Source organism: Camelus bactrianus, chromosome 1, assembly GCF_048773025.1.
Source record: "Camelus bactrianus isolate YW-2024 breed Bactrian camel chromosome 1, ASM4877302v1, whole genome shotgun sequence".
Lineage (NCBI taxonomy): Eukaryota > Metazoa > Chordata > Mammalia > Artiodactyla > Camelidae > Camelus > Camelus bactrianus.
Genome location: NC_133539.1, coordinates 16,303,795 through 16,331,745, shown reverse-complemented (window position 1 = coordinate 16,331,745; position 27,951 = coordinate 16,303,795). Strand labels below are relative to the sequence as shown.

Below are 27,951 nucleotides of genomic sequence, written 5' to 3'. Positions count from 1 at the left end.
TGTTTGATTCTTTCTCTTCTTGTCTGTGCTGATTATCTTTATTTCAGGAAGAGTTTTAATTCACAACCTGAACGAATTTAACAACTAGTACCTATCAGGAGTACATGAATCAGTGAGACTATAACCTGCCCTTGTAGGGACCACCATGTATTTGAGGAGATACAGCTGGGAGCCACCACATTACTAAGCATGCAGAGTCGTGGAAGGTGTTCGTTTTTGAAACAGTAATAGAATATTACTTTCTCTGTTAAGGAAGGAGGGCAGTTGTAGTGAGTTCAGAATCCAAGGAGAGAATGTGGGTAAAAATAGAGATTTGGGAGTCAAAAAGGTTGAGGAAGGTAATGGCTAATGATTCTGCTTTACTCTGTAAAGCCGGAGGTGAGATATTTTAATATGCCGAAGGTAAAAGGGGCTAAAGAGTAGTCGAAAACTTCTGTAGAGTTACAGAGCTTTAGAACAGCTACAGTGGGAACGGACAAGATTACTAAGGATAAAATAAGGATGATTTTATTGTGGAAAGAATACTTAACATGCAGTCTACCCTCAACAAATTTTTAAGTGTACAGTATGATATTGTCAACTGTAGGCACAGTGTTGTACAACAGATCTCAACAACTTATTTGTCTTGCATAATTGAGATTTTATGCCAGTTAATGATTAGCTCCCCCATTCCCCCATTTTTTTTGCCCTCAGGCCATGGTTACCCAACCACACCACCTTTTCTGCTCAAAGGAGACGCCTGACTCTAGCTCAAAAGACAAACCTCATTTTAGTTGTCCTCAGTCCTGTCCTCTCTCACCATGTCCTGACATAGGAACATTTTCCTCACAGAAAAGGTCTAAAATACCTTGACATGACTGCCTGGGAGATCTTAAATTTTTAATGGACCTTTTCAACATGTTTGATTATGAAATTTTCCCCAGCCAAAGAAACAACAGACTACATGCCTTTTAAAATTTTCATACACACACACACACACACACAAACACACACACACACACACACACACATACATACATACATACATACATACATACATACATACATACATTTATTTCTTTATGTAGCAAATTACCCCAAAACTTGGCGGCTTGAAACACCCAACTGTTGTTATTGCACAGTTTCTCAGAGTCAGGAACCTAGAAGTTTAGCTGGATAGTTCTGGCTCAGAGTATTTCATGAGCTTGCAGTTAAGCTGTCAGTCTGGACTGCAGTCATCTGAAGAGTTGACTGGGGCTGGTATGTCTGTTGCCGAGATCACTCATGAGATTGGTGGCAGGACCACTCACTTCCTCATCACGTGGGCTTCTGTGTAGGGCTGCGCGTGACATGGCAGCCAGCTTTCCCGAAAACAAGTAGTCTGAGAGAGCATTCGCGTCGGTATCTTTTTAAATAACTTAATCTAAGAAGCGACACATATGTCACAGCCTTAGTCCTTTGGTCACACAGTCCAACCTTGGTACAGTTTGGGAGGGAAGTATAATATTAGGAGGTGAGGATCTTTGGGCCATCTTGAAGCCTCACGTACATGTATTTATTTTTATATACACATTCATGGTCTACAGAATCTAAAGTTTTTACTGTTTGCCCCCTTTCGAAAACCTTTGTCCATGTCTCACGTGAGAGATTGGTAGTTACCGCTGTTGGTAGTTACTGCTCGCCTGGCGGGTAGCAGCAGGTTACTGGCGAAGGGGGCAGTGGTGGCCATCTGGCTGTAGCAGGAATTTAGATCTAGTTATGGGAGATCATCCACACTTTTTTTTTGAGAGAAGTTGATACTCAGATTTTTGTATGAAGTTTCCCAAGGTGTAAATAGTGGCAACAGAATATTAAAAATGTTTTAAATGTTGAGCTTATGTAAAGTAGGTCCTTAAAAATCTGTCTCAAAGTGATATCTGACTCTTTTAAAGAATTACTGTTACAAAGAAAGGAAAAAATATAGCCCACTGCACTACAGCTGAAGTATTTGGTAAAAATACTTAACCAAAAACCCCAATTATTTTACCCTCACAAATAAGCATAATAATAGTTCACTATTATTTTAAAATCTTGTTTTCTTCAGTTATGAGTCATCTATTTTGTAAATGTTAAAAGTTTTAGAAGGAATTTAAGCTAAATACAATCAATGAATATGCTATATAAATTGCATTAGGCTTGGAATTTATGTGAAATGGAACTTGACAAGTTTTTAAGGACATACTGTTTTTGACAACTGCAAGTGAGTTTTAAATCATATTTAAATTAAACATGTGAAACATAATTGAATTCTAGATTTACCAATTCAGCAAATATTACTGTCTTCTGTTTGGCCTCAAATAAGGATTCACAAAAGATATATAGGATTGCTTACCAAAGATTTTACCCTTAAGGAGCTATGGTTCCATAGAATTCAGAGTATGAACTAACAATGCAAAAGAGCCCTTAGAGAGTTTTAAAGGAATAATATAATATTATTTATGGTGGATCTGTGGTGATTATAACCAGTAGATTAAATGGGAACTATTTTATAATTTATATTATTAAATTGTATTTATGTTGGGAAGGGAAATTGACTAGTAGAGATGGCATACAAATTTTGAGACTTTTTATATTCTTTTTTGAGTCTAAAATAACTTAGAAATATATAAACGTAAAGATCTCCCCTTAAATGTTGTATGTGCAATATTTGTATATATACACAAACACACACACATATATATATACGTAACAAGGCATATTTGCAAGGTTGCTTTAAATTGCAAGCTGGCGTTTCTCTGTGATTCACTGTTCAGTTTGGCAACGCTGATTGGTGATGAGCCTACCACTATGAAAGATGTCCTTTGCAGAAATGAGCTTCAAAGACCAGAAATATGTTTTGGTGTTGAATTTTATATTGAACACATTGTTACATTAACATCCAGGGTAGAAATGTAATTCTTAACTGCTATATCCTTTAACATTATATTCGTTAGCATTGTGGAACAAACCTACACCCCAGCCGAATGTGTAAGCCAGGCCATAGACATCAATGAGCCAATAGGCAATTTAAAGAAACTACTGGAACCACGACTACAGTGTTCTTTGGATGCTCATGAAATTTGCCTGCAAGATATCCAGGTATTCTCTTTTTCTTTTTTGAGATTTCTATTTCAGCACTTATGTCTGCATTAGAATTCTTTTGTTGTTGGCCTTTTATTTCTATAGCTCTAGCCTTTCTCTCTGAACCTAGATTTGACCTATATTATTATAAAATTTAAGCATTTAGAAATAAAAAGAATTCTTTCAACAGAATTTCCTTTATTTAAATTTATTTTTAAAATATTGAGTAATCAAGCGTTCTTTTTTTTTTTTTTTACTTTCACATATAGAAAATGAGAAGTTTAAATCTATTTGAATCAGAGCTTAAATTTAGAGCTGTGGGAAGCACATTGACCTTGGAAGCTGAAGGAGTGTGTCCTCCTCGTACCCTGTTTCTAAATAGCTTTTAACTTCTTAGTGCATCAGTTTCCTCATCTTTATAAAGAGATGATTTGACTGAATGATTTTACATTCCCTTCAATCTTTATTTGCTCCAGCAGTATATTTTAGATAAAAATTTAAATATCTATGTATACACATAGATATTTATAATAATATATATGATAATAATATTTTATGTTTGTGGCATATGTATAGTCATGTTCTATGGTGTTCTTTCAAGCAAGGGAGTATTTTTATGTATAAAAGGCAGTAGCCTAGACAGGATTGCTCAAATAGTTTCTCCAGGCCTTCCTGGAGCGTGTGAGTAAATACTAGGGGTTTATTCTGTTTTTTAATACTAACTCATGCTAAAGTATAGTATGTCATTTTTTGGATCATTTGGTTTGCTTTATTCTTTACTCCTCCCCCGCCCCCGCCTTGTGATATAGCTATTCCATGTATTACAGAACGTTTGCCATACTTTTAAAAAATTCAGATCATTGTTATGTCTACTATTTTAAAATAAGATATTGATGTAGAACAAATTGAAATGTTTTAATGAAATTTTTGAATTTTAGTTGCCATTTAACCATACTTCTTTCTTTTCGGTAAGTCTAATAAATATTGGGGGAAGGGAAGTTGCTCTTCTAAAACTAGAGAATATAAGTGCATCTAATAATAGTATAATTTTAGGATTTAAGGTTTTTCTTCTCTCAATACTGAAAGGATAAATTAGCACAGTCTTTCTGGAAGGTAATATAGCATTTAGTGTCTGTTAATGTTGAATGTGGAGTATCTAGCAGTTCCACCTCAAGGAATTGTTCTTAAAGACATGCTCACCTGGGTGAACAAAGGTGTACCTCTGAAATGTACATTGCATGGTTGTGCAGAAGCTATCTCAAATGATCCAAAAACAGAGAGTTAGATAAATAAACTCTATAGATTGGAATTCAGGGCAACCATTAAAATTTGGTGAACTAAAGCTATATGGGCAGTTTACACTGAATAGAAAATTTTCTGCAGAACATTTCTAAATTGTTGCATTTATTCTTCACTTCAGTCTTTGAAGTCACCATATTCTTAATCATATTCTGCAGACGTGGAGACTGAGATTTAAAGAAATTAAGTAATTTACCTAATGCATAGCTACAAAGGGGTGCATTGAAATTTGCACCCAGGCCTGTGTGACTCCAAAACTCTCTTCACTTGTTTGAAGCTGACTTTTTAAGAAAGTTTTTATTGACTAACTCAGTGTCACTGGACTTGACCTGATTTTTTTTCATGTGTAAAATTGTGGGGAATCTGGACTCAATCTCTTCCTTGTCTTTCAGCTCTGACATTTGTTATTGCTCTTACAATACCTGACCTAACCAAAATGAAAATATGACCTGCACAGCACCCAATATATCATAGGTCCTCGATAAATATTAGTTGAGTAAAAGAAAATATGCAAAATTTATAGTATCATAGAATTCAGAGCTAGTCTTGGATCTAGGGCATTTTGCATTTCTTCCTGTCCCCCTTCCTCTCCTCAAAAGGGTGGGAGGATAGCATCTTCTGTTTTCCATGTCAAGACACGAATGCAGAAACGCAGTTGGAGTCACAGTGCTTGTGGTAATGCTCTTGTATTTTCAGATGAATCTTGGCCTGAAAGCTGCTGAACAGCAGTTGAGTTGCACTTCTCTAAGGAATATGACCCAAGATCTAATACCGTGATTGAGTTTTGTCGTTGGGCCGGCTCCTACTGAACTAGCTAGTGTATTTAGCACCTAAGAGCCCTCTTCCAGAGGTACACAGGCTTCAGCTTCTGGTAGACAATACCAGTGTCCACTAGAGAGGGGGGAAATCTCAAAATGAGAATTTTTTAACAAAATATCAGGCAGAGACTATTGTATTAAGGAGTGAAGCTGCCACGTTTGATCTGTCTGCAGGGTGACACAGCTTTTCCCATCTCTGCTTAAGTTAGATGCATAGCCACGTAAGGTTTTAGGCTTTATGTATGTGATGCTTTTAATATTAGAAAATGTGTTTGTACCATGACTAGAGTGCTGGCTGAATTCTTGAGAATGAGAGTGGGAGGAGCTTTGTCCATCCAGCTGTATGATACGCAGACACACAGAGATATACATTAGTCAAAAGGATTAATAGTGGAAGCCTATTTTTAAACTGGTGACAGAATGTCTGGAAGTCAGAGTTACTTTTGTCATCAATTTGCCATTTGTGTGAAATGCATTCAGAAGCACTGATACTGAAAGATCCTGAAAGGATATATAATTATGATAAAACATATTCATAGCTAGGTCGGATAATAGGTTGTAAGTCCTGTAACTTTATGATCAGAAATTCAGAGTTAACCTTGCTCTTGAATGTGTATTGTTGTTTACAAGTGAGATATATATGGCAAGAATTATGTAAATTAATTTGTATAAATTGTCCCCCCTAATAAAATACCTCTGCTTATTCATGGCAGATAAAGTGCATTCTCTTCTACTTTAAATACTTTTACAGAAATCGTTGCCTTTTGGCATCATTTAACATTCTAAACTAGACTCCGGGGCTAGAGGAGACCCCCACTTAAATCCTGTTGCTTGTCTTGTCCTTAATTGCTACCACAGTGGTTAAATTATTCTCAGTTTTGGCAAAGAATTAAATGGTATGACAACTTGAATAATTAAATGTGTTTTTATAATTTAATTAGTATGCTTCAGTAATTAAGTCCTGTTTGACATATCCATTTATACTAAACGAGATGACTGAGCTAAAATAATCTTACTCATTTTACCCATCTTCAGCTGGATCCAGAACGAAGTTTATTTGACCAAGGAGTAAAAACAGATGGAACTGTACAGCTTAGTGTACAGGTAATTTCTTACCAAGGTAAGTTACTTTTAATGTTATTTAAAAATTTCAGCTCATGTTTTTCTAATACGGGAACTCAGTTTTAGATGGTTGTCAATTACTTAATGTAATGTTATAGCCAAATATTCATATTTTTGATTTAATTGTTTTACCTGTTGGGGTGAAACAGATAGTATAACACATTGTCCCTTCTTTATCAGGAAAGGATATATTGTAGGGTAGTAAATAGCAGGACCACAGGGAGGACTAGAAGAACAGGTCTGGGGGACTTTCTAAGAATGCCGCAGCCCCACCACAGAACTGCACTGCCAAGGAAGCTGCTGCTCTGCCAGGATGTGGAAAATGCCGGATCTGAAAGCCGCCACTGTAGCTGTCAACCTGGAACCATGCTGCCTTTTCAGTGATCCACATCAGCCAAAACGTGGATGCCATGTGCATGCTTGTGTCCTCTACTCATTTCCAAATAGAAGGCTCATGCTCGTGATTCTAGAACCTAAATCACACCTGGAAACCCTAGCTGCAAGGGAACCTAGTCTCTACAGCTTAACACAGACAGAGGAATTTGCAAAGAATGTGGGTGACCCAGTCAGCCAGATCCATCACAGTATTTTATTAATCTGTGTTAAGTACACAAGTTAGAAAATTAGGAAAATTTTGGTGGGTTGAATCTTAGTCTTTTTAAATGTGGCCTGTTGGGTTTTCTAACCAGAGTTTTAGACTAATTTTAATCTTTGAACATGTTTTATTGCTTACAATTCTGTTTCACAATCCAAAGTTTTCTTCAGATTATAAAAATGGTAATTACTTACTTCTGATCCTTAATTTCTCCAGGATTTACTATTGTTGGGAATAGAAAAGAAAATCAGTTTTTGTTTTTATTTTTAAAAGCATGGTTATCTCTCAGTGCAGGCGTGTTTAAGAAGTTGACTTCATAAAATTTGAATGGAAGATTAGGGGATAAATTTAAGGAAAAATTCTTTTCAAAAATTATGATTTTCTTCTCATGTATATTTGAAAAAGTGACTTCTGTTTATACCACCTAATGGGTGATAGCAGTGTATTTTCTTATAATACTGGTTTTCATGATTGAATTGGTTTCACGATAGAATTTCACGATACTGAAATTGAGTTTTGTTTTTTCTTTCAAATGTACTTTGATTGAATTTTGATATAGATTGTAACTGAACAGTAAACAGTAGCTGTTAAGTAGTCTGATAGTTCCTTAGAGCTGTCATTTAACATAAGTATCTGAGATTATTTCATAAAGGGCTGTTACGTTTTGAATATCTTAAGTATTTAGGTTTTTCTTTATTCAGTTGAAAATGAAAATCAGAATTTAATGATGTGAATTTAACACACTCAGTGTCTGTTTATTTTTAAAACATATACTTTGTCTTCTAAAAGCAGTCAGTAAACAATTTGCTTAGAAAGACTTAAAGTTCTGAGGATGGATAGCTACTCATTTGTACTCTCCCTAGTTTAGTTAAATATTTGTACGTAGGGTGTATGTGTGAGGGTGGGAGGGGGTGGTGGTGGTGGTGGTGGTCTTAAATTATTTTAGACTTGTGGAAAAGTTGCAAGTGTAGTAAAAATTCCTGGATATTCTTTACCCAGATTCTACAAATGTAAAATTTTATTACTTTTGTTTTATTCTCTCTCTCCCTCATCCCCACATTGTTTTTGACCTGTTTAAGAGTAAGATGTAGACATGATTCCTTTCTATCTTTAAATACATTAGTATGTGTGTTTTCCAAAAACAAGAATTCTTTTTACATGACCACAGTTCAGTTATCAAAATCAGGAAATTAATATTGATACAGTAATTTTTTTAATCTACCAAAGTTCTGTTGAATTTTTGTTTTTATCATTTAATAGAAATTTGTTAAGTTCTCTAGACATAATGCTAAAAAATATTTAAAATTGAGTTTTGCTCTACCATTAGAGAACATATAAAGTAAACTAAATTTTAATTTGTTAGTGACTTTCATGTTTTTGCTTTTCTTATCCTTTTGGTAAATCACTGTTAAGGAATTGAACCAAAGCTAAACATCCTGGAAATTGTTAAACCTGCGGAAACAGTTGAAGTGGTTATTGATCCAGATGCCCACCATGCTGAAGCAGAAGCACATCTTGTTGAGGAAGCTCAAGTGATAACTCTTGATGGCACAAAGCACATTACAACCATTTCCGATGAAACCTCAGAACAGGTGACGAGATGGGCTGCCGCCCTGGAAGGTTACAGGAAAGAGCAGGAGCGTCTTGGGATACCCTACGGTAATCAAATGCAAAATAATGATGTTAGGTAGGATAAACAGAATTAAGCTTCACATAGAAGACACTAGGGTGAGTGAGTTATCTCTTTTAAATGTAGAATTTTTAGGAAATATGTTAATTTTTCATGTATCTTTTTTTTTTTTTTTGGACTGTAACACATAATGGTGCTGGAAATACAAATGTATTAAGAAATTATTTCAGTATCTGCTTCATATCCTCCCTGATCTGATGTGTTCCTAGTGTCCACATGTAGGGGATGCTTCCATTCAGTTGGCTCCTGAGAATGAAGGAGAGGCCCTGGGGTTTCTAACCACACTGTAGACTTTAAATTAGTCTCGTTCTCCACTTAAACCTCCTACAACCTGGAACCACCGTGACCTGAGTCAGTAGAAGCTCCAGAGGCAGGAACGCTCTCGCTCCTTACTGGTTTCCTCCGTGATGGCTATTAGGTCATAGCTGCTTTTATTCCACTTGATTTTTTTACTTTGCTTATTGTCTTCCAAAAAGCTGCTTGCCGTCTCATCCATTTCTGTCATTTCCCACTCATGTTCCTATGAGTTTACATTTTTCAGAAATGTCTTTACTGTCATTTTACTAGGGACTTAGAGCAAAGAGTCAGGGACAACATGCATGGCAATTAGTTACGTTAAACCAGAACTCCTGATACTACGTAAGAAAGTAAACAGATGAGTACTATTTTCCCCTAACTTTTTGATCTTGATACTTCTTTGTTTATGTAAATAAACGCACTGACTTGAACTTTGAAGTGTGGTTCAGGATAGGTAGCTTTGCTTTTTTTTCTTTTTTTTTTTCTTTAATTTCTTTTTATAAGTTTTTAATTTGTTTATTTTGTGGGGAGGAGGTAATTAGGTTTATTTTTAGAGGAGGTACTGGGGATTGAACACAGGACCTTGTGCATGTTAAGCATTGCTCTACCACTTGAGCTCTACCCTCCCTGCCGGATGGACGCTTTTCTAACTTTCCAGAACTCCTTCTGCTGTTTCTGACTTGTATTAAAAAGTAGAGCCTCTTGCTTTCTCGGTTCCTGCCTGTCCCTTACTCCACTTGTATCTGGACCTCCTCTTTCCCTGTCCCTTTCCCAGGTGTTCCTATACTGCTCAACTTCGATTTCCCTCCCACCAGTTTCTGCTAATTGTGTTCCCCTCTCCTGGAAGTGATCTTGGCTTAGTTTGAAAAGCTCACAAGTACATGGTTCCAGCCCCTTTACAGCTACTATGGACTCAGTACTCCACTGCTGCTGTGTTGGGCTAACCTACTTTGAGCTGCTCCTTTCAGCTTGGCCTGTTGTGCTTTCAAGCAATACTTCCTGGCTGTGTTGAGGTTTCCCAGGCCCAGGATGGAGAATGCGTCAGATGTCCCTTTGTTTTCCTCTTCGCTCTCTCCTGTTTAGATGCTGATACTCACAGCTCTTGTGGCTGTTACTGCTGTGTCTTTACCTGTGTGTATTTTGGGTTCCATGGAGATCCCACATCACCTGATTTATTGTAAATGTCCATGGATTTCTGGTTTTGCTCTCTAGTTGTTGTTAGTGTTTTGTTTTTTTTAATGTGTGCATTCAGGGAAATTAAAAAAAAATTGCTGCCATCTTCAGAATCCTCCCCCCTTAACTTCTTTGTGAAAAAAAATCAAATAAAAAAATCAGTTCTGTGGCTGTCAATTCTGTCTTCTTATATTTGATTCATTTTTCCTGTAAATTGGCTCTTGATAAGTACCTGAAAGTTATTTTTCCCACCTGTTTTCTTACTGAATAACATGTATCTTGGGAGTGTATAACCAGTTATTTGGACAGATTATCTTCTCCAAGCAGAAGTACCTATACCAAAATGAATTCAGTTAGTATTTATTAAAGTTCTGTGAGTAGAATGCACTCTTAGGTTCCAGGGACACAATAATATTTATACATGTTGGCCATCTTTTTCGTTTGTGAATTCATTTGATAGTAAAAAAAATAATGAAGAAAATGAAACTATTTGGATTCATCTTTTATATATTCAACAAATGTATGCACTGTGGTAAGCTCTGAAGATACAATCCTCATATTTAAAACAGTCCTTATAATCCACAGGCTTATAAGACACAGTCCTTGTATTTAAGACCTAAAGATTTTATAGGGGAAAGACAGTTGAGTAAATGTACGATTAGCTTATTGTAAGTGCCACCAAACAGGTAAGTGAAGGAGCAACTAGCTTTTTATAAGAAGCAGAAGTGAGGAAAGGTTACATTGTTTATATTCTGGAATAAGTCTAGCTCCTCAGAAACCCCTTATAGTTTTTTTCAGTGCATCATATATACAGTACCACAAAATAATTTTTAAAACTTGAATAACTTATTCCATTTTCTCTAGGATTAATTATGTATTTTATTCTTGCATTTGGCCCACTGGAGGGCAGTTTTGCATTTTGTTTTTCTTGATAAAATTCTAGACTAACTGATAGAAACAAATGAATCCATCAAAAATTTAGATTAAGAAATTGAAAAGGAGCTAAGGAGAAAATAGAGCATAAAAATCTTTTTAGTTCATATAATGAATTTATTTACTTCACTTACTTGGGAGTTAAAAAAACCTGTTGGGTTTTATCTATGTGTGTGTGTTGACAACTGTAAGTTTATATAATATTTAAGATGCAATTGGACCAATCATAGTATTTTTCTCTTTATAGATCCCATACAGTGGTCCACAGACCAAGTCCTGCATTGGGTGGTTTGGGTAATGAAGGAATTCAGCATGACTGACATCGACCTCGCTACGCTGAATATTTCTGGAAGAGAACTATGTAGCCTCAACCAAGAAGATTTTTTTCAGCGGGTCCCTCGGGGAGAAATTCTCTGGAGTCATCTGGAACTTCTTCGAAAATGTACAAAATTGAAATTATTATCTATTTGCATTGTAACTTAAGTGTAATTGAATTTCTTTATAACTTTGTTTTCATCTTGTTCATTGATAATAGCAATAATAACTAACATGTATTGACTGTGTGAGGCTGTGCTGAGAGCTTTGTATGTATTATTTAGTCCTGTACTAATGCCACAGAGCATTACTTCCCTTATTTTTTTAGATAAGAAACTGAGGCTTAGAAAGCCCTCACAGTGTTATAGGACTAGGGAGTGGCAGAGCCGGGATTCAAACCCAAGCTGACCAACACTGGAATCCGAGTTCTTAAGTAAGATTCTGTGCCCCTGCACTTATACTCTGCTTGTTGACTTTTGTTTCATCAGCCAGTTCTTCCATTTATGCTCATCTTCTAGAAATTTAAGATTATCTATTCACGGATGGCTTCCCTCTCATTGTCTTCATTACTGGGGTTAATTCTTTTAAAATATCTTTTAATTGAATGGATCTTAAGGGAAAAGGGGAAAGTGTAAGTATGCAGCCGACCATCTTGAATTGGAGGTTATCATGTTCCCGTGTTGCTCCACAGACATTCTTAAAATGATTAAGTGACTAGAGAAATTAGAAACCACTTGACTGTCCAACAGAAAGAGTTCAAATATAAGTTATTTTCTTTGAGTTTTAATCTGTCTTAAATTTCAATGACTGTTAAAGTATCCTAGCAGTGACCCACTTCCTAACACTATTACATAAATCAGCTGTGCTAGCCAAGTTCGCATGTTTTTAAGAAAGTGTAAACAGGACACTGTTCTTCTAATGGTTATGGATAAAGATGTAACTGGTAGCGTTTTCTCTGCTGTGTACCGATGAGGGGACAGCTCTGGTGGAGGGATTTTTCACAGTCGTTGATCCAGGGTGCATTCTCTGCTGTTGAGTAAGAAATGAGCTCTGTGGAGAGGCTTTACTTCATTGTTTTTATTGGTAGTATCTCTCTTGTGTTGGTTCTCTGAAATATTAGGAGGGAAGAAGTATCTGAAAAAATTATTACAATCATTCCATTTACAGGGTTTATTTCCAGTTTCAGTTCCTGTTAGATAGCAGGTTGAATGTTGTGGTTGAAGGTTGGTTTGTCCTTGGCTTCACAGGTTTTCTTCTCTGCAGAACTTCTCAGATGAGGAATGTAAACTGAATTGTTTCAGATTCTTAACATCAGTCACGTTTACTAAAACATTTTCTTATAGGAACTCTCAAGAATAGAACAAGGACAGTGTTTAGACTACAGTTCAGTTTTTCTCAAATCCATGGTATTCTCTGTCTCTCCCAGGCCAGCAGTTTGTCGGTTGTCTCTTTCTGGTTCTCCTGGTGCTTCTCAAGCGTTAAAGCTCATTCAGAGACCTTTCCTGCACAGGGGGCGGAGGAACCTTGTGTATCGTTCCACGTCCTTGCAGTAGAATGGGTCTTCTTCAAGAATGCTCTGCCCTGGAATTGTCTTGTGTTCAGAAGTAACAAAGCCCCAGAGCTAGATGAGTATCTCCGGGAGCTCCTTGCTTATCTGACCGTGGGTCTTTGCTCTGCCTGGCAAGGAAGTCCCATCTGGTGTGGGAATCCAGTGCTCAGTTCAGACTTTGGGAGCGGGTAGGCTGGTGTGTAAGGCTGTTTCTGACAGACTTTCTCTAATTCTCAAGTCTTAACTTTCTCAGACAGGCTCCTATGAGCACAGTCTGCGTCTCTGGCCCCTCTTGTAGAATGAAGTCTACAACATATTTCTGAAAGTCATTTATTAAGCCAGCATCTGTTGTCTGTTCCTCAGTGATCTAGCAGGGAGAAGCAGTCCTAAGCAGATAGTGCTCTATCTCTAGGTATCTCCCAGGGCTTTGCCTCTTGGGTTCTGCTGCCCTTGTGCGTGGCTGGGCTGTGAGGGCTACAAAGGAGCATGATGTTTAGAGGGGCCTATATGGTCTTGGGCCAACCTTTCAAAAAGCCCTCTCATTCTGTGTTCTGCCTTCCATCTGGAGAGTTCCCAGGAAACAAACCAAACTCCATTCTGAAAATCAGGGCTGAGAAGCTGATCTTACAGGTTGGTAACACCTGTGCTGTGTGGTGAGGACTTGCTCTTGCCTCTTTTTTGGCTAGGGCACTGTGTTCATTTACAGTCACGAATGGAACAGTTTCATTTTCAATAGCACTTTGCCTCTTCAGGACACTCTTATAAAATTTTGGGAGAAATGTGTCACAAATATAAAGCATGGATTTTTTCTTCAAGAGGGAGAAGTGTTCTTGGGAAGACTGCTCAGAACTAGGAATCTGGGTAAAAGAGTAGTGTCTTTAATATACTGGAAAGTTAACTGTGTTTTAGGCATTGTGCCTCTTAAAAACATTTTCCTTTAATCCTCACAACAATCTCGTGAAGTGGTAGATGAGGGTATCTCATTTAAAAATGAGGAAATCAGTGTTCAAGTTGGTTGAATAGTTTTCCTTAGTCAGCACAGCCAGTGAGTGCTAAGATCATAACCCAGATCTGTCTGAGGGTAGTCCTATACAGTTGTTTAAATTCCTAAACTCAAGACCCCCAGGTAGAACTGTGGTGGGAGCCCAGGCCCCAGGACTCACTCAGTACACAGATGACTGCTGGGTACAGTTTCAGTTCAAGAGAGAAGCATCCAGTCTGTGATGGGCACTAAACAGACTGAAGGATATAGACTGGGAAGTGTAACTTGTCCAAGAGGTAAAGAGTAGGGAACAGCAACAGATGAGTAATGAAAGGTTCTCCGAAGAGTTGTTAGGGCCTTTTACACTGTAACTCTTATGCTGAGAGCTGTATTTGTAGACTTGTTAACTTATTTAGTTCAGATGTGACATTGAGGACAGCTAGTTTTAATGAAAATTTAGCTATCTTTTAGAAGAAGCATTATAAAGTTCAAACAGTTTTATTCAAAAACATGTTAGATCAGTAAATTATGATGATCTCTCCAATCATTTTGAGGGAGACTTTTTGATGAAGAATGTATATCTAAATAATTTCAGTGTGGTGTATATTCTCATCTTTGATCTGATCTTGAAGGTTTCCTGTTTTACATGATTTTGTGTAGATAAAAAATAGATTTAGATATAGATATTTACATTTAGTTCTTTGAATAACTTTCCTGAACCTTAAAAGAAATTGGAGCTTTCCCTCTGTTACTTCTCTTAAAAATATCTTTTCTGTATAAAATGACTATCAAGTATTTTTTAGGTTATTATGCCAATAAGTTTCAATTGTTTGATATTTTGGGTTTTTTTATTTGTTTGGTTTTTAATTGTGATATTTCTTTTATTAAGTTAAATTTTACTGGATTGGGGTTTGCATTTCTGGTTTTAAATGAAAATAAAAGTTTTTATGTTTGTTCTTCAGATGTATTGGCAAGCCAAGAACAACAGATGAATGAGATAGTTACAATTGATCAACGTGAGTATTCTTGTGCCCATAATATATGGCTCTTTTATCAATAAGAAATGTTTTCTTTATTTAGTACTGCAAGATAGTAAAAAAAAAAAAAGATTTTTAAATTTTATATGAAGTACTTTAGATACACAAAGAAATAAAGTATAGCCAACATCTATGTACACTATAAGAGAGAAAACTTTATATATCTTCCTGTTGTAGATCCATTTTAAATGTCCTGAACTTGATGTTTATTATTCTGTGCATATTTTATATTTTTACCAACTGTGTAACCATGAACACTTTATAGCATTGTTTAACATATTTTTATATTTTTGGGGTAAAATAATAATTGCATATCCTTTTATAACTTGCTTTTTTGTTTAACATTTATGAGACCCATGTTAATACATACAGCTCGATTCTATTCATTTTTACTGCTGTGTATACTATTCTTAAAACTTTGTGAATGTCATTAAATGAGTACTTGTAAGAATGTGTGTAAGATTCTCTGGTTGTAATATCATAGAGTTTCTACCCTTTCGACCTTACTAGATATTACCAAAGTTTTTCTCAAGTGGTGTATTTGTACTCTTATCAACAGTGGAATATGAATTCTCATTTGTCCACATTCTCCAAAATTTGATAGACCATTTTTTATGAACAAGTATTTTTTAAAAATAAATGTTTTTATAACTTTATCAAATATATATTCATCACTAAGTTTTTCTAAAATAAGGAGACCACCTTTTATTCACTGAGTTAAGGTTCATAAACTGTAATGCAAACATTATACCTTATCCCCTAAACTTTTGTTGAGGTAATTAGAAGGGCATTAGTTAAACTAATTGTGTTTTATTTCTTTCAGCAATTTCTTTTCACTGCTTGTATTGGAAGGAGAAAAAATGATTTTTTTCCCTTGTCTTTCTTTGCAGCTGTGCAAATTATTCCAGCATCAGTGCAGTCGGCTACACCAACTGCCATTAAAGCTATAAACAGTAGTGCAAAGGCAGCTAAAGTACAGAGAGCTCCAAGGATTTCAGGGGAAGATCGAAGTTCTCCTGGGAACAGGACAGGTATTTGTGCATTATCATCTGATATTTGTTACATATGTTTTGTTTTATTTTGCTGCATAAAAAAATGTAAATATGGACTGTTACTCTGGCAGTGCTTACATGGCATTTGTAACAAACATCTGTGTTTTGAGTGTGGCTGAGAGATGACCCAGAGACCCTGTGTTTGCCTTTGACCTTCTGTTCATCCATAGCACTGTGGTCAGTACCTGTCATTCTTGTCAATTGTTTAGGGAACAACGGCCAAATCCAGCTGTGGCAGTTTTTGCTAGAACTTCTTACTGACAAGGATGCTCGAGACTGCATTTCTTGGGTTGGTGATGAAGGAGAATTTAAGCTAAATCAGCCTGAACTGGTTGCACAAAAATGGGGACAACGTAAAAATAAACCTACAATGAACTATGAGAAACTTAGTCGTGCGTTAAGGTAAGCATTTATTACTTTCTTTTTTCAAGTATCATACGTTCGTTAAAATGGCTTCTTTTTCTAGGCATAATCGTTGTTCTGGAATGATGTTAAAATATTTGACTTGTTTATAAATGTTGTTTCCAACATTTTTTTTGCTAAAATTTTTTACACTTATGTTAAAAATTACTTCTTCAAAAGATTTTTAGTAGTAATTTGAAGTACACAAAATCTTTTTAATGATTCTAAGATTACTTGTTTTTATCTGATTTAAAAGCTTATACTACCATGTTTAAAGCCAACATATTTAATCTTTGAGGTTTGTGTTATGTACGTAACAGAAATGCTGTCATTTGGCACAGGTGAATTGAGTGAGTGTAAATTCTAGCAAATACACAGATTTTGTCAGTTTTTATAATTGCAAAATATTAACCCATTTCCCTGTTTTTTCTTCTTCTACAATCTGCCTAAATTTGAATATCCAACCTTTATATCGGTTGAGTTGGAATAGAATAATTATTGGTAATTTCTCATAGTGGTGTGAAATTTTTTGACATAATTACTGTCAGAAGTTATGCCTACTATAGTGATGGAAATTCAGTATGTGCACTTAAGCTTCTGAGAAGTAGAATATATAGGAATTGTGTCTATTTTTTTTGGAAGAGTTTGATAAGATTTCATAAGACAGTTCTGTACTGTATTTCTAAATAACATGCTTTTACTGCTGCCTCGTGTTTCACTTGAGGAAATTCATTGTGAATTTCACACTGAGAGATCATGATTTACCTCTCATCATGACACACACAAACACACTTTCCATCTCTTCATCCCAGTTTAATTATATAATTATATAGTTATGCAGAAGTGTTGGTTAGAACAGTGTTCACTGTTACAGGATCATGGCCGTGTAAGTACGATAACAGTTTATCATGATCATTTTCCTTTTCCAGAGTGACCATGTGTTTTTCTTAGCATACATAAATAACTAATGCTTTATTTTCAATGTGCTTATCACTTATTCAATCTCAAACACTTTGCCAGCTGTCTAAAGATCCTTTCAATATAATCAGAATTAAAACTGTCATTTTTGACAGTTGATGTAATTGTGTACATTCAAGCCCCCTCAAAATTACAGATGAATTATTAGAGTTAATAATTAAGATGTCACTTTTCCCTAGATTGGCCTAAATTTCAGTGCAGTAAGTTCCTGAATAAGTTTTTTCATAGAACTTGACAAGATAATTATAAAATTTATAGAGGAATATAAAGTATCACAATAACCAGGACACCTGAAGAAGATAAAGTGGGAAGACTTGCTTTACAGGATATTGAAACTCACTGTAAAGCTACTACAGTAAGACAGTGTGCTATTTGCTTAGGATGGACAAATAGACCACAGATTAGATAGTCCAAATAGAACCAAGAATATAGGGACATTTGACTTAAAGATGGCAGTGGGGAGAAGACCTACTTTTCAATCAGTAGTGCTGGGACAGTTGACTGTCCATATTGACCCCTTCCTCATAGCATACTAAGAATCGTCCCATGTAGCTTATGTGAAAAGTGGTAACAGGAAAGCTTCTAGAGATACCTGCATGACTTTGGTAGGTGAGAAGAAGACTTTAAACTGAAGCAAAAGCACTAACCTAATGGAAAAGATAAATAAACTGGACTACATTTAAATTAAAAACTTCTGGTCATCAGAAGCAGCCATCAAGAGATTGAAAGGCAAGCCATACATACCGGACGTAAGACTGATCTGGGATATCTAAAGAACTCTTACAGAGCCGTAGGAGAATTAGAAAAGATGGGCAAGAGACACTTAGTAGACAATTTTAGAGATCATCTAAATGACCAGTGGATATATGCACTAGTGCACAATCTCATTAGTGATCAGGGAAATGAATTTTAAAACCACAATGTAATGGCACAGTACACATCCCAGAATGGATAAAATCAAAGTAATTGCCGGTACCAAGTGTTGGTGACATGGAGCAGTTCGAATGCTTCTACACTTTTGATAGGAATGTAATCTGTGACCAGTAATCCAGGTTTTTCTCTTCTGAGTGTTAGCAAACAAAAATGTACACATATGTCCACATGCATGCTCATAGCAGCATTATCTGTAACATCCCCAAAGTGGAAACTACCCAAATGTCTATCAAGAGTAGAGTGAATAAATAAACTGTGCTATACAGGAGAATACAGTGTACCCATGAACGTGGACTTATGTGGGTGAACCTCACAATCATAATGTTCAGTGAAAAATTCCAGAGACAAAAGAGTGTAACTGTATGAATGCATTTATATAGTGGAGTTAAAAAACCAAGACTAGATTACAGCATTTATGGATGCATATTTGGGTGATAAGAGTATGAAAAAGAGCAATGAACTCATTATCATGAAAGGATCGTGTTAACGTTTTAGAGCAAGGGAGGGGTGATGATTGGGAGGGGCCGTGGAGGGGTTCTGGGGTGCTGGCAGTGTTCTGTTTCCTGACCTCAGTCATAGTTAACAGGTGAATATTCACTTTGTAATAAATCACTGAGCTGTTCACTTTATGTCCTTTCTGTTTGTGATTTTGCAATTTAAAAGGTTTTTAAAAATACAGGTTTTTTTTAAAAAAGAGGGAAGAAATCATGTTCATGAAAACATAGGTATTGTGGACCTTTCTACTTTCTTCATTTTAGAGGGGACAGTTGCAGTGAGTGCTGTTACATGCTGTCGTATGATACATCTGCTAGATTGAAGGAAGGATTAAGTAAACTTGTGTTAATCAAAATTAAAACTTAGGTGTGTGTGTTTTTTATAACATCTTACCAAAAAACAAGATTATACCAATTCCATTCTCCTCCTAGAAATATGAAACCACTTTCCTTCTTCATTTTCCCTTTTTCCCAAGTGTCTGTAACAGCCTTACATATTATGTAGAAATTTTCCTAAGAAATTGAAATGCCTGCAGCATTTTTACCGGATGACAAGCAGTTGGTGGTTTGTGGGTTGAGATCTAAATTCTGTATTAATGTAATTGTCAAAAAAGGAGACACAAGACTATGTTACATCTCTTACTGGGAAGGTGAGCATAACCATTATACTTCAGTTGTTCTAGAATTAAGGAAAGGTGGCATAATTTCTTACATGTAGTCTTTTCATTAATGGATTTTGGGTTAAAATGAGTGACTTTTATAATAAAAGTCTGCTAAATGTGGTAGGTTATATTACTGGTACTTTTGAAAATAGTTGTTTCTTTTGTAACAGCACTTTGTCAAATGGGTGCAAATGGGCAGTGCAGTTTTACAATAAAAGCTTCACAATCTGCCAGCCCAGAAAGGTATCTTTTTTTCCCTACTTTTGGAATTGGCCATGCGTAGAGGTAAATAAAGTCTGTTTTCCAGAGTAAGTATAAATCCAGTTCCGTTTCTATCGCCATAGAAAGCAGCAGTAAACCAGACGTCTGTGGAGTGCTTTCCTCAGATGAACCTGTGTAGGTTTAGAAGCATTGTTTCTTTATGATGTCTTCTCTCCTGTTTTTCCTCTCTCTCTCTCTTTTTTTTTTTTTTTTTAAGCCCTTTTGCTTATACTTTTGAGGCTCCCTATTGGTTTGGAGAATTTCTCTGGAAGGAAAGTCTTTACATATTAAAATGATAAAGGTGAAGGCATGGCTACATAATAAAGGATTTTGTACAAGACAGAGAAGAAGTGGACATTCCAACAACCTAAAGAATATGTGTATTAAATTTTTCTTCATATCTATGTGGATTCTTAGTTACCAACATGGTTTCTATTTTGTAGAGGGCTATATGTGCCAGTCATTGTGTGCTAATATGCACTTTACAAAGATAATCCTTTTAATCTTCAGCAATTCTATGAGGGTTAGTACTGTTTTAACCTCACCTTTTAAATGAGAAATAAAAGCTTAGAGAAAATGTGGCTTTCCCATGGTCACAAAGGGTGGTAAGTTGAGATGTTAGGTTTTGAATCTTGGCTTTCTGATTCAAAGCTTGTATTCTCAGATTCTATTACTACTTGCAGGGTTTTTTGTTTTGCTTAATGGTGTTTATTTTTAAATCAACGTTTTATCATAGTTGTTGAAGATAAACTTTGAAGATTTAGCATATAAAATTTTTGGAGTACTTAGCATTGAGAGTTTAGCTAATAATGCTTTGAAGTTTCCTCTGGTAGTAACACTGAAGTTATGTAGAAACATTTAATGTTAATTGCCCTTGTGATAGCTTTCATACTCTCCTAGGCTTCTGCTTATGGAATAGTCTAACACAAACAAATACTGCAAGAAGCCCACATATTTTTATATAGTCCTAGTGTGTTTTTCTCTTTTTAAAGGTACTATTACGATGGGGACATGATTTGTAAAGTTCAAGGCAAGAGATTTGTGTACAAGTTTGTCTGTGACTTGAAGACTCTTATTGGATACAGTGCAGCAGAGTTGAACCGTTTGGTCACAGAATGTGAACAGAAGAAACTTGCGAAGATGCAGCTCCATGGGATTGCCCAGCCAGTCACAGCAGTGGCCCTGGCTACTGCGTCTCTACAAACAGAAAAGGATAACTGAGCCCAGGACGTTCTGGGAGTCCAAGGTTTTTCTTAAATATTAGAGCAAGTATTGCTCTTACCTTTATTACTGAATTTGAATCTTCTTTTATTTCTAGACTGTACATGCATGATTTTTTTATAAATATTTCATACTCTTGTGAATTTGGATCTTTTTACTTTGAGCATATATTTTAGAAAATGTGTACATGTTAAAGGATCCCCACAGTGTCTTTAGGCAGGTTCATTGTGGGATAGTTTGTTAACAGTCAGGAAAGCTACAGTGGTCAGTATTAATGTCTAGCCCTACCAAAAACAGCCAGTAGCGTCGAGGATGGAAAATAAATGAAGTATCTCCAGGAAACAGTCTGGCTTAACTACTTTTGAAAATGTAACTGTTTCCCCTCTCTGCTGCTTTAGATGTTGCTTTACATAGAACCAGAAAATGGAATTTTTCACCGCTAAAGCATGTATGCCTATTTCATCTAATTAAGCAGGGCTAAAGTAGTCATATCAAATAAAATTATAATATTAATAAATTACTAAACTAAGAGTATCACGTTATTAAAGTAATTTATATATTTGCAAGCAAAGGACAATAAACACACTGGCAGAAGAGCAGTGCCGAAGAAGGAGATCCAGGTTTAAGTATGGCTTTACTCAAGCCAATTTTAAGGACTTACTGTATAGATTATTCATAATGTCAGGCCAAGAATTTAAATTATTATAAGAGAGGCATTAAATTCTAATAAACCAACTACTACAAAAATCCTGAAATGATCTCTGTTTTTCCTGTCAGAGATTTAAAAAACTGAAAAAGTACACCTCAACCAGAAAATAAAAGTTTAGTTTGGTTTGATACGGCTTCCTTTTTTTTTTTTTTTTTTTAATTACGCTGTAGTGCTGGTTTGTTGTACCAAACAGCTTATACAGTCTTGTGTTTCTAATGAAATGAAGACTTTAAATCAGTCAGCAGTAGTTTACCTTTCAAGACATTTGTGAATTACTTGCACATAGTTTTAAAAGGAGATTTTGACCTCCAGTATAGGCAGTTCTCTCTTAAAACAAAATTTTCCATTTGATTTTTCCTTATGAATATTATATATGTATGAGTGTATGGATATGTATGTACATGTCCAGTTGACCATCTTATATGTATATACATGTACACACATATAAATGAAGACATAATGATATTCAAAAGGAAAGATATTTCAAAAGATAATAATTCATGTCAAAAATTCTTTAAAAAGTAAATAATTCTTAAAAACATGAAACTCTTCACTTAACCACCAGCCAACGCTAAACAGGAATGGCTAGATGCCTTTCTTTTTCGCTTGCTTGCTTTGCTTGGTTTCCTTGCTTCCTTTTTTTTCTTTTCGTTTTTAAGGTGTTATGCATGAATCATGATATGAGATACTGACAAATAGCTTTTAATCCTCTTATAGCAGAAGATTGATTCTCAAGTATTACTTTATGTACCTTCTCCCTCATCAAATCCATCCCCCTAAACAGCTTTATGAGAAGAGCTCATTTAATGCTTTTGACTAACGAGGAGGAAAGGGCTGTGGTGATGCAGGCAGAGTGGCGTTGTTCGTAGTTGCTGCCGCCAGGACTAAGTAGTGGTTTGGAAGGAACCTTAGGAGGCAGGGATCTCAGGAGTGAGGAGGAGAGGAAGGAATCTGTGCCCTCCTTTTCTGGTCACCTCGTCATAATATTAAGTGTTACGGTGTAGGACTGCAACCACGTGTAATGTCAGCCCATTTCTATTACTGTGTTAAGACTAACTCTTTTAAGACCTTGCAGTAGAATCCAAAAAGAAAAAAAATGTATAATTTCCATTTTTACCGTTATATAAACACATACAGAATAAACTGACAAAGTATTAGTTTAAGTTGGATGCTATGATTGCAAGAGTATCTGAGTAGAATAGCAGTACGAAGTAATATATAGAAGTTCTAGTTTCAGATAACAAATAGGTAGCTAAAAAGAAGGTTTTACACCATCCTCTTATGGCCTGGGAAGTTGACAAGTTACTTATACTTTAAAAAAAAAAAAGTCTACTGGTGTATTATCAAGAACTTAAAATTGTTGACTTTTGGATTTAAAATGCTTTGGGGGAGACATTATGTTAAAGTTTTAGCCAAGATGACATACCTCTGTTTTGTCTCAACTACATGTATGTGTATTTTTAAGGCAAGAAACATCCAGATTTGTTTTTGATCCCTAAAATCAAACTGTTATGTCTTTTTTCCTTTAAGCATTCCTCAGACACCTTTTTTAAAAAAACACATTCTATCCATTTTCTTCCTTTTGCAGTTTTAATTTTATTCCTCATTATCATTTGAACAGAGACAGTTCTCATACATGATCAAGTGCTGTTTCTTTTTTCTTCTTTGCCTCTCATCATTATTTTATGCACCATAATACAGGTAAAGTAATGAGATCAGTTTCTCTAAATTGTTTCAAGAAACTTCTGTTACTTTGCCTCAACTTACATATAAACTATTTCCATTGTCCTTACTGAGATTACAATGATCAGGAAGCCAGGGAGTCTTCTTTTATTAAAAGATAACTTGGGTTGTGAAAGAAAATATAGTTCATGCTTTTCATTCTTTGCTCTGTTTTTATGAATGAATTTTCATAAGAGAATTTGTAGTATATTCAAAGGAAGAATAAAATTATTGGTCATATTTCTATACCATATAAGTACAATAATAATGAACTGTTCATTTTTGCTTTAAAATTTTTTTTCCCCACACAAGAGTCTCAAGTGAGCCAACTTTCATACCTGTCTTGCTAGCCTTACGTTTGGAAATTCGTGTTGGCATCAGAAGATCAAACGAATTAGGCAGAATTGCTGTGTGGTTTATCATCACATGAATCGACTCATCACATTCATCTTTGTAACGATCCATGTCAGTGAACTAGGAAAAACTGTTGAGTTGTTTTTCTCCCCTGATAAATGGTGAAACTCAAGTACAGTATTTCTTTAAAGGTTGTGCCTCTGAGTATTTTTGATGAGGTCTGCTGTTTTTCATATTCATCATTTATGCTACTGCCTTTTAAAACTAATGTATCTTTGAAATAGCACAAAAAATGTTTTAAAATTCATAATTTCAAAACAACCTGTGACTAACTTAATGTCTTCATATCTAGAGGATATAAAAATATTGATATTTCAGTAATATTTCACTTGCTGCCAGAAAAAAATATTCTCAATCTTTTGTAAGAGGGAGGAGGATTTTTGCATACATTTTTACTCTTTAAATAAAGACACTTATACTGTCATAATAACAATTACGTATTTCTTTGTGGTTTTTATTTTTTTTGTAATTTTACATAAAAGTTATTTTCTATTTTTACTCAGATAAAAAATATTTGTGCATAAAATGTAAAAATAGTAAAATAAGAAAAATAAAACTATTATACAGTATATTTTGGTGTTTTTTAGAAATTTTTCCCTGTATGCAAATGGTCTCAAATTCCTGGGATAGTAGGTTGGATAAAAATTTGACAGTCCACATCTGATGTGTTATACATGTGTTTCCTATATACTTAGAAGCTATCAATTTGAGAAGAACAGATTTCACTGGAGTAAAATTAGGTATTAGTTTAGTCTTTTTAAGAAATGAAATCCCATCCACAAAGTTGAAGTGTTTCAGAATAGCCACAGAAAAAATGGTAACACTGAGTACTTGTCAAAAAGCAAGTCCATGATTGTTAAAATAAAAATTCTTAAAACTTTTTTTTTTAATTACAAAAAATTACCTGTCCACGTTGGCTGAGTAATAGTAGGATGCGTCGGCCAGGACCAGAGTATAGAGGAGTCAAAGCGGACAGGAAGAAAACCCTGACTTAGGCTTTTGTTTATGGTCAAGCAGTGATCAAATTTGACTGACAAGCTTTGAAACGAAATAGTTTGTGTGAAAAGCATCAATCTAATTTTATCCAGTTTGAAGTGATGAAAATCATCATTTAGGGAATCAGGAGTCATATTTGTTCTCCTAAGACACATATTTTTGTGTACAACTTTAAAGCTTAATTTGCTAGCTAATAAGCACATGTTTAAAAGGCATTTTACTACTAGCAAACTGATTTCGAACAATACTTTTAAAACTTTATGTAGTGAAGGACCATTTCTTTATTTCCATCGTTACAGAGTGAAACTCTTATAAAATAAAAAGTGAATTAATGAGGGAAAGGGGAGATGAGGAGTTGTTTAATGGATAGAAAGTTTCAGTTTTACAAGGTGAAAAAGTTCTGACGATTGGTCACAGCAATGAATATGCTTAACACCACTAAACTGTATACTTAAGCATGGCTAAGGTGGTACATTTTATGTGTATTTTACCACAATTAAAACTTTAAAAAAAAATGAGTTACTAGAACAGTTTAAAAATTCAGTGTAATTCACCAAATTACACCAGAATACACAGGGGGAAAAAATATCATCTCAATAGATGGAGGAAAAGTGTACAATAAAATTCGACATCCGTGATAAAATCTCTGAGCAAGCTAGAATTAGAAGGGAGCTTTCTTAACTTGATGAAGACTATGAACAACTACAGCTAACATCATACACAATGGTTTGTTTTTCCTCTTAAGATTTGGGGGAAAAAAGATACCTTGTCACCATTTCTAGTCAACACTATACTGAAGACCCTACCTGCAGATAAGGAAAGGAAAAGCCTGAATATTGGAGGAAATAAAATCTGCAGAAGACATCAAACATAATGAAAATCCTAAAGAGTAGATTTTTTAAAAAAAAACCTAGAATTACCTTAGTGAGGTCAGGTACAAGGTCAATATATAAAATTCAATGTAATTTCTACATGCTAGCAACAAATAATTGGAAATTGAAATTTAAAAGCTACCATCTACAGTAGTATTTTTAAAAATGAAGTTATTAGAGGAAAATTAATCAAAATTTGTGTGAGACTTGTCCAATGAAAAGTACAGAAATTGCTAAGAAATCAAAAAAATCCAGTGGGGAGATAAACCGTAACTGTGAATTGGAAAACTCAATTTTTTTGCAAATGTAAATTGTCCCTAAATTGACGTAAAATCAACTCAAAATTCTGGCAGTCTTTTTTGTAAACTAGCTGATTATAAAACGTGTATGTAAATGCAAATAACCTAGAATAGCCAAAACAATTTGAAAAAAATTAGAGAACTTGCACTATTTATATAAAAAGCTTCGTATTCTTAGGCAACAAGGTGTTACATTGTGATAAGGGTAGACATGGACCATTGGACACAGTAGAGTCCAGAAGTAGACACACACATATGGCTAACTGATTTTTGACAAAGATGCCAAGGTAATTGAATAGGGAAAGGATAATCTTTTCAACCAATGTTAGGACAACTGCATATATTTGTGGCAAAAAGTGAACCTCAATTCTTATCTTATATCACATAAAAATTGGATGGCTAAAAATGGACCATCAACCTAAACATAAAAGCTAAGCATAAAAGTCTCAAACTTCTGGTGACAAATACAACATTATAAATCAACTATACATTAATTTAAAAATAAAAATTTTTTAAACCTCTCAAACTTAGGACGAAACAAAAGAAAATATTCATGACCTTGGGGTAGACAAAGATTTAAGTTCTTATTTTCTTATATGGGCAAAGGATTTCAACAGGCACTTTGCAGAAGATATACAAATAGTTGATAAGTATATGAAAAGTTTCTCGGCAGCATCAGTCATCAGGAAACACAAAGTCACAATTCAGTACCACTAAATACTCATTACAATGCTAAAAGTTAAAAGCCTCGCAATACCAGGTGTTGGCAATGAAATGGGCCAAATGGAAATCACACACATAGCTGATAAAAATGTAAAATAATACACACTACTTTGGAAAAGTTAAAGACATTTTTGTCACAACTCAGCAATTCCAATCCAAGGCTTTTACCCAAGGGAAATAAAATACATCCATGGAAAAACTTAAACACTGATGGTACAGCAGCTTTATTCATAATGGCCCCAAACTGTAAACAATCCAAATGTTCACACGCAAGTCACTGCACAAATTGTGGAACACCTATACACTGGAAATACACTCAGCAATCAACATCTCTAGAAAAGGTGTATCTAATCTGTAAGCACAGATGGCAGATCCATGGTCACCTAGGGCTGGGGATGGGGGATGACTTTCTGCATTGGGCACAACAAAACTCTGCAGAGTGATGAGCATACCGTACATTATGCCTTTGTTCATGGTTAAAGGGTGGACAAATCTACCAAAACCAATTTAAATGTATGTGTAAAATGAGAGCATGACACTATGTCAATTATACCTCAATAAAGTTAAAAATTGTATTAATACAATAATGAAACAAAAAAGATAAAAATACCCACTTTTTAAAACTTACTAGGCTCCACAGACAGATTACTCTGTCAAATTTGTTTCAGTGTCTGTCCTTATCTCCCTGTGGACAAACTGTTTACTGACACTCATCTGCAGACCACAATGATTTAGAATATTTTGTTGCTCAATGATGAGCATCAATTTTTAACTGAATGATTATGGTGATGTCAGTGGTGTATGAAAATTTCTCTGTAATCTGAGAAAAGTATTTTCTCATATCTGCTAACAAGGTTATTGATCTTGGGGTCTGTATTTCCTGACGTAAATAACCCCCAGTTAACAACTAGGCTATTTTTATAGGTAATGTAACAGTAACTAGAAATGAATGGAATAGAAAGACACTTAAAAATAATAAATTATTGAGCATATCTATGAGCAGCTCTTCATTTCACTTGCATAGAAATTTATTCATGCAAAAACATTGCTCTAATATTCTCTATTCTAAAAGGAAAAGTCTATGTCTAAGGTTGGTTTCACTTTATGGATAAAAGGGTATGATACACATTCCATTAATACATAGATCAACTTAACAGCATTGTGTAGTTGAACCAGAATGTTCACTTGACTTAATGGTTAAAGGCAAAAGCTATGCATTAAGAAGCCCATAGTAATATTTTTCAGCTCTTGGATTATAAAATGGAGAGAATATTTAATTCAAAGAAAAGTGCAAAAATCTACCTTGTTGGCCTGAAATGTATTGA

General features: G+C 35.1%; 1 protein-coding gene across 2 annotated transcripts in view; it reads left to right on the top strand.

Moving 5' to 3' along the window:
* GABPA (GA binding protein transcription factor subunit alpha) overlaps positions 1-24,305 on the top strand; it is a 31,289-nt gene extending 6,984 nt beyond the window's left edge. For both annotated transcript variants that reach the window (XM_010956634.3, XM_074361188.1), the window contains exons 3-10: positions 2,952-3,096; positions 6,231-6,315; positions 8,326-8,571; positions 11,253-11,447; positions 14,814-14,867; positions 15,779-15,919; positions 16,150-16,342; positions 20,663-24,305. In XM_010956634.3, coding sequence (XP_010954936.1) covers positions 2,952-3,096; positions 6,231-6,315; positions 8,326-8,571; positions 11,253-11,447; positions 14,814-14,867; positions 15,779-15,919; positions 16,150-16,342; positions 20,663-20,891 — 1,288 coding nt within the window. In that variant the 3' untranslated portion in view covers positions 20,892-24,305. The remainder of the gene's footprint in view (positions 1-2,951; positions 3,097-6,230; positions 6,316-8,325; positions 8,572-11,252; positions 11,448-14,813; positions 14,868-15,778; positions 15,920-16,149; positions 16,343-20,662) is intronic.
* The last annotated feature ends 3,646 nt before the right edge of the window (positions 24,306-27,951 follow it).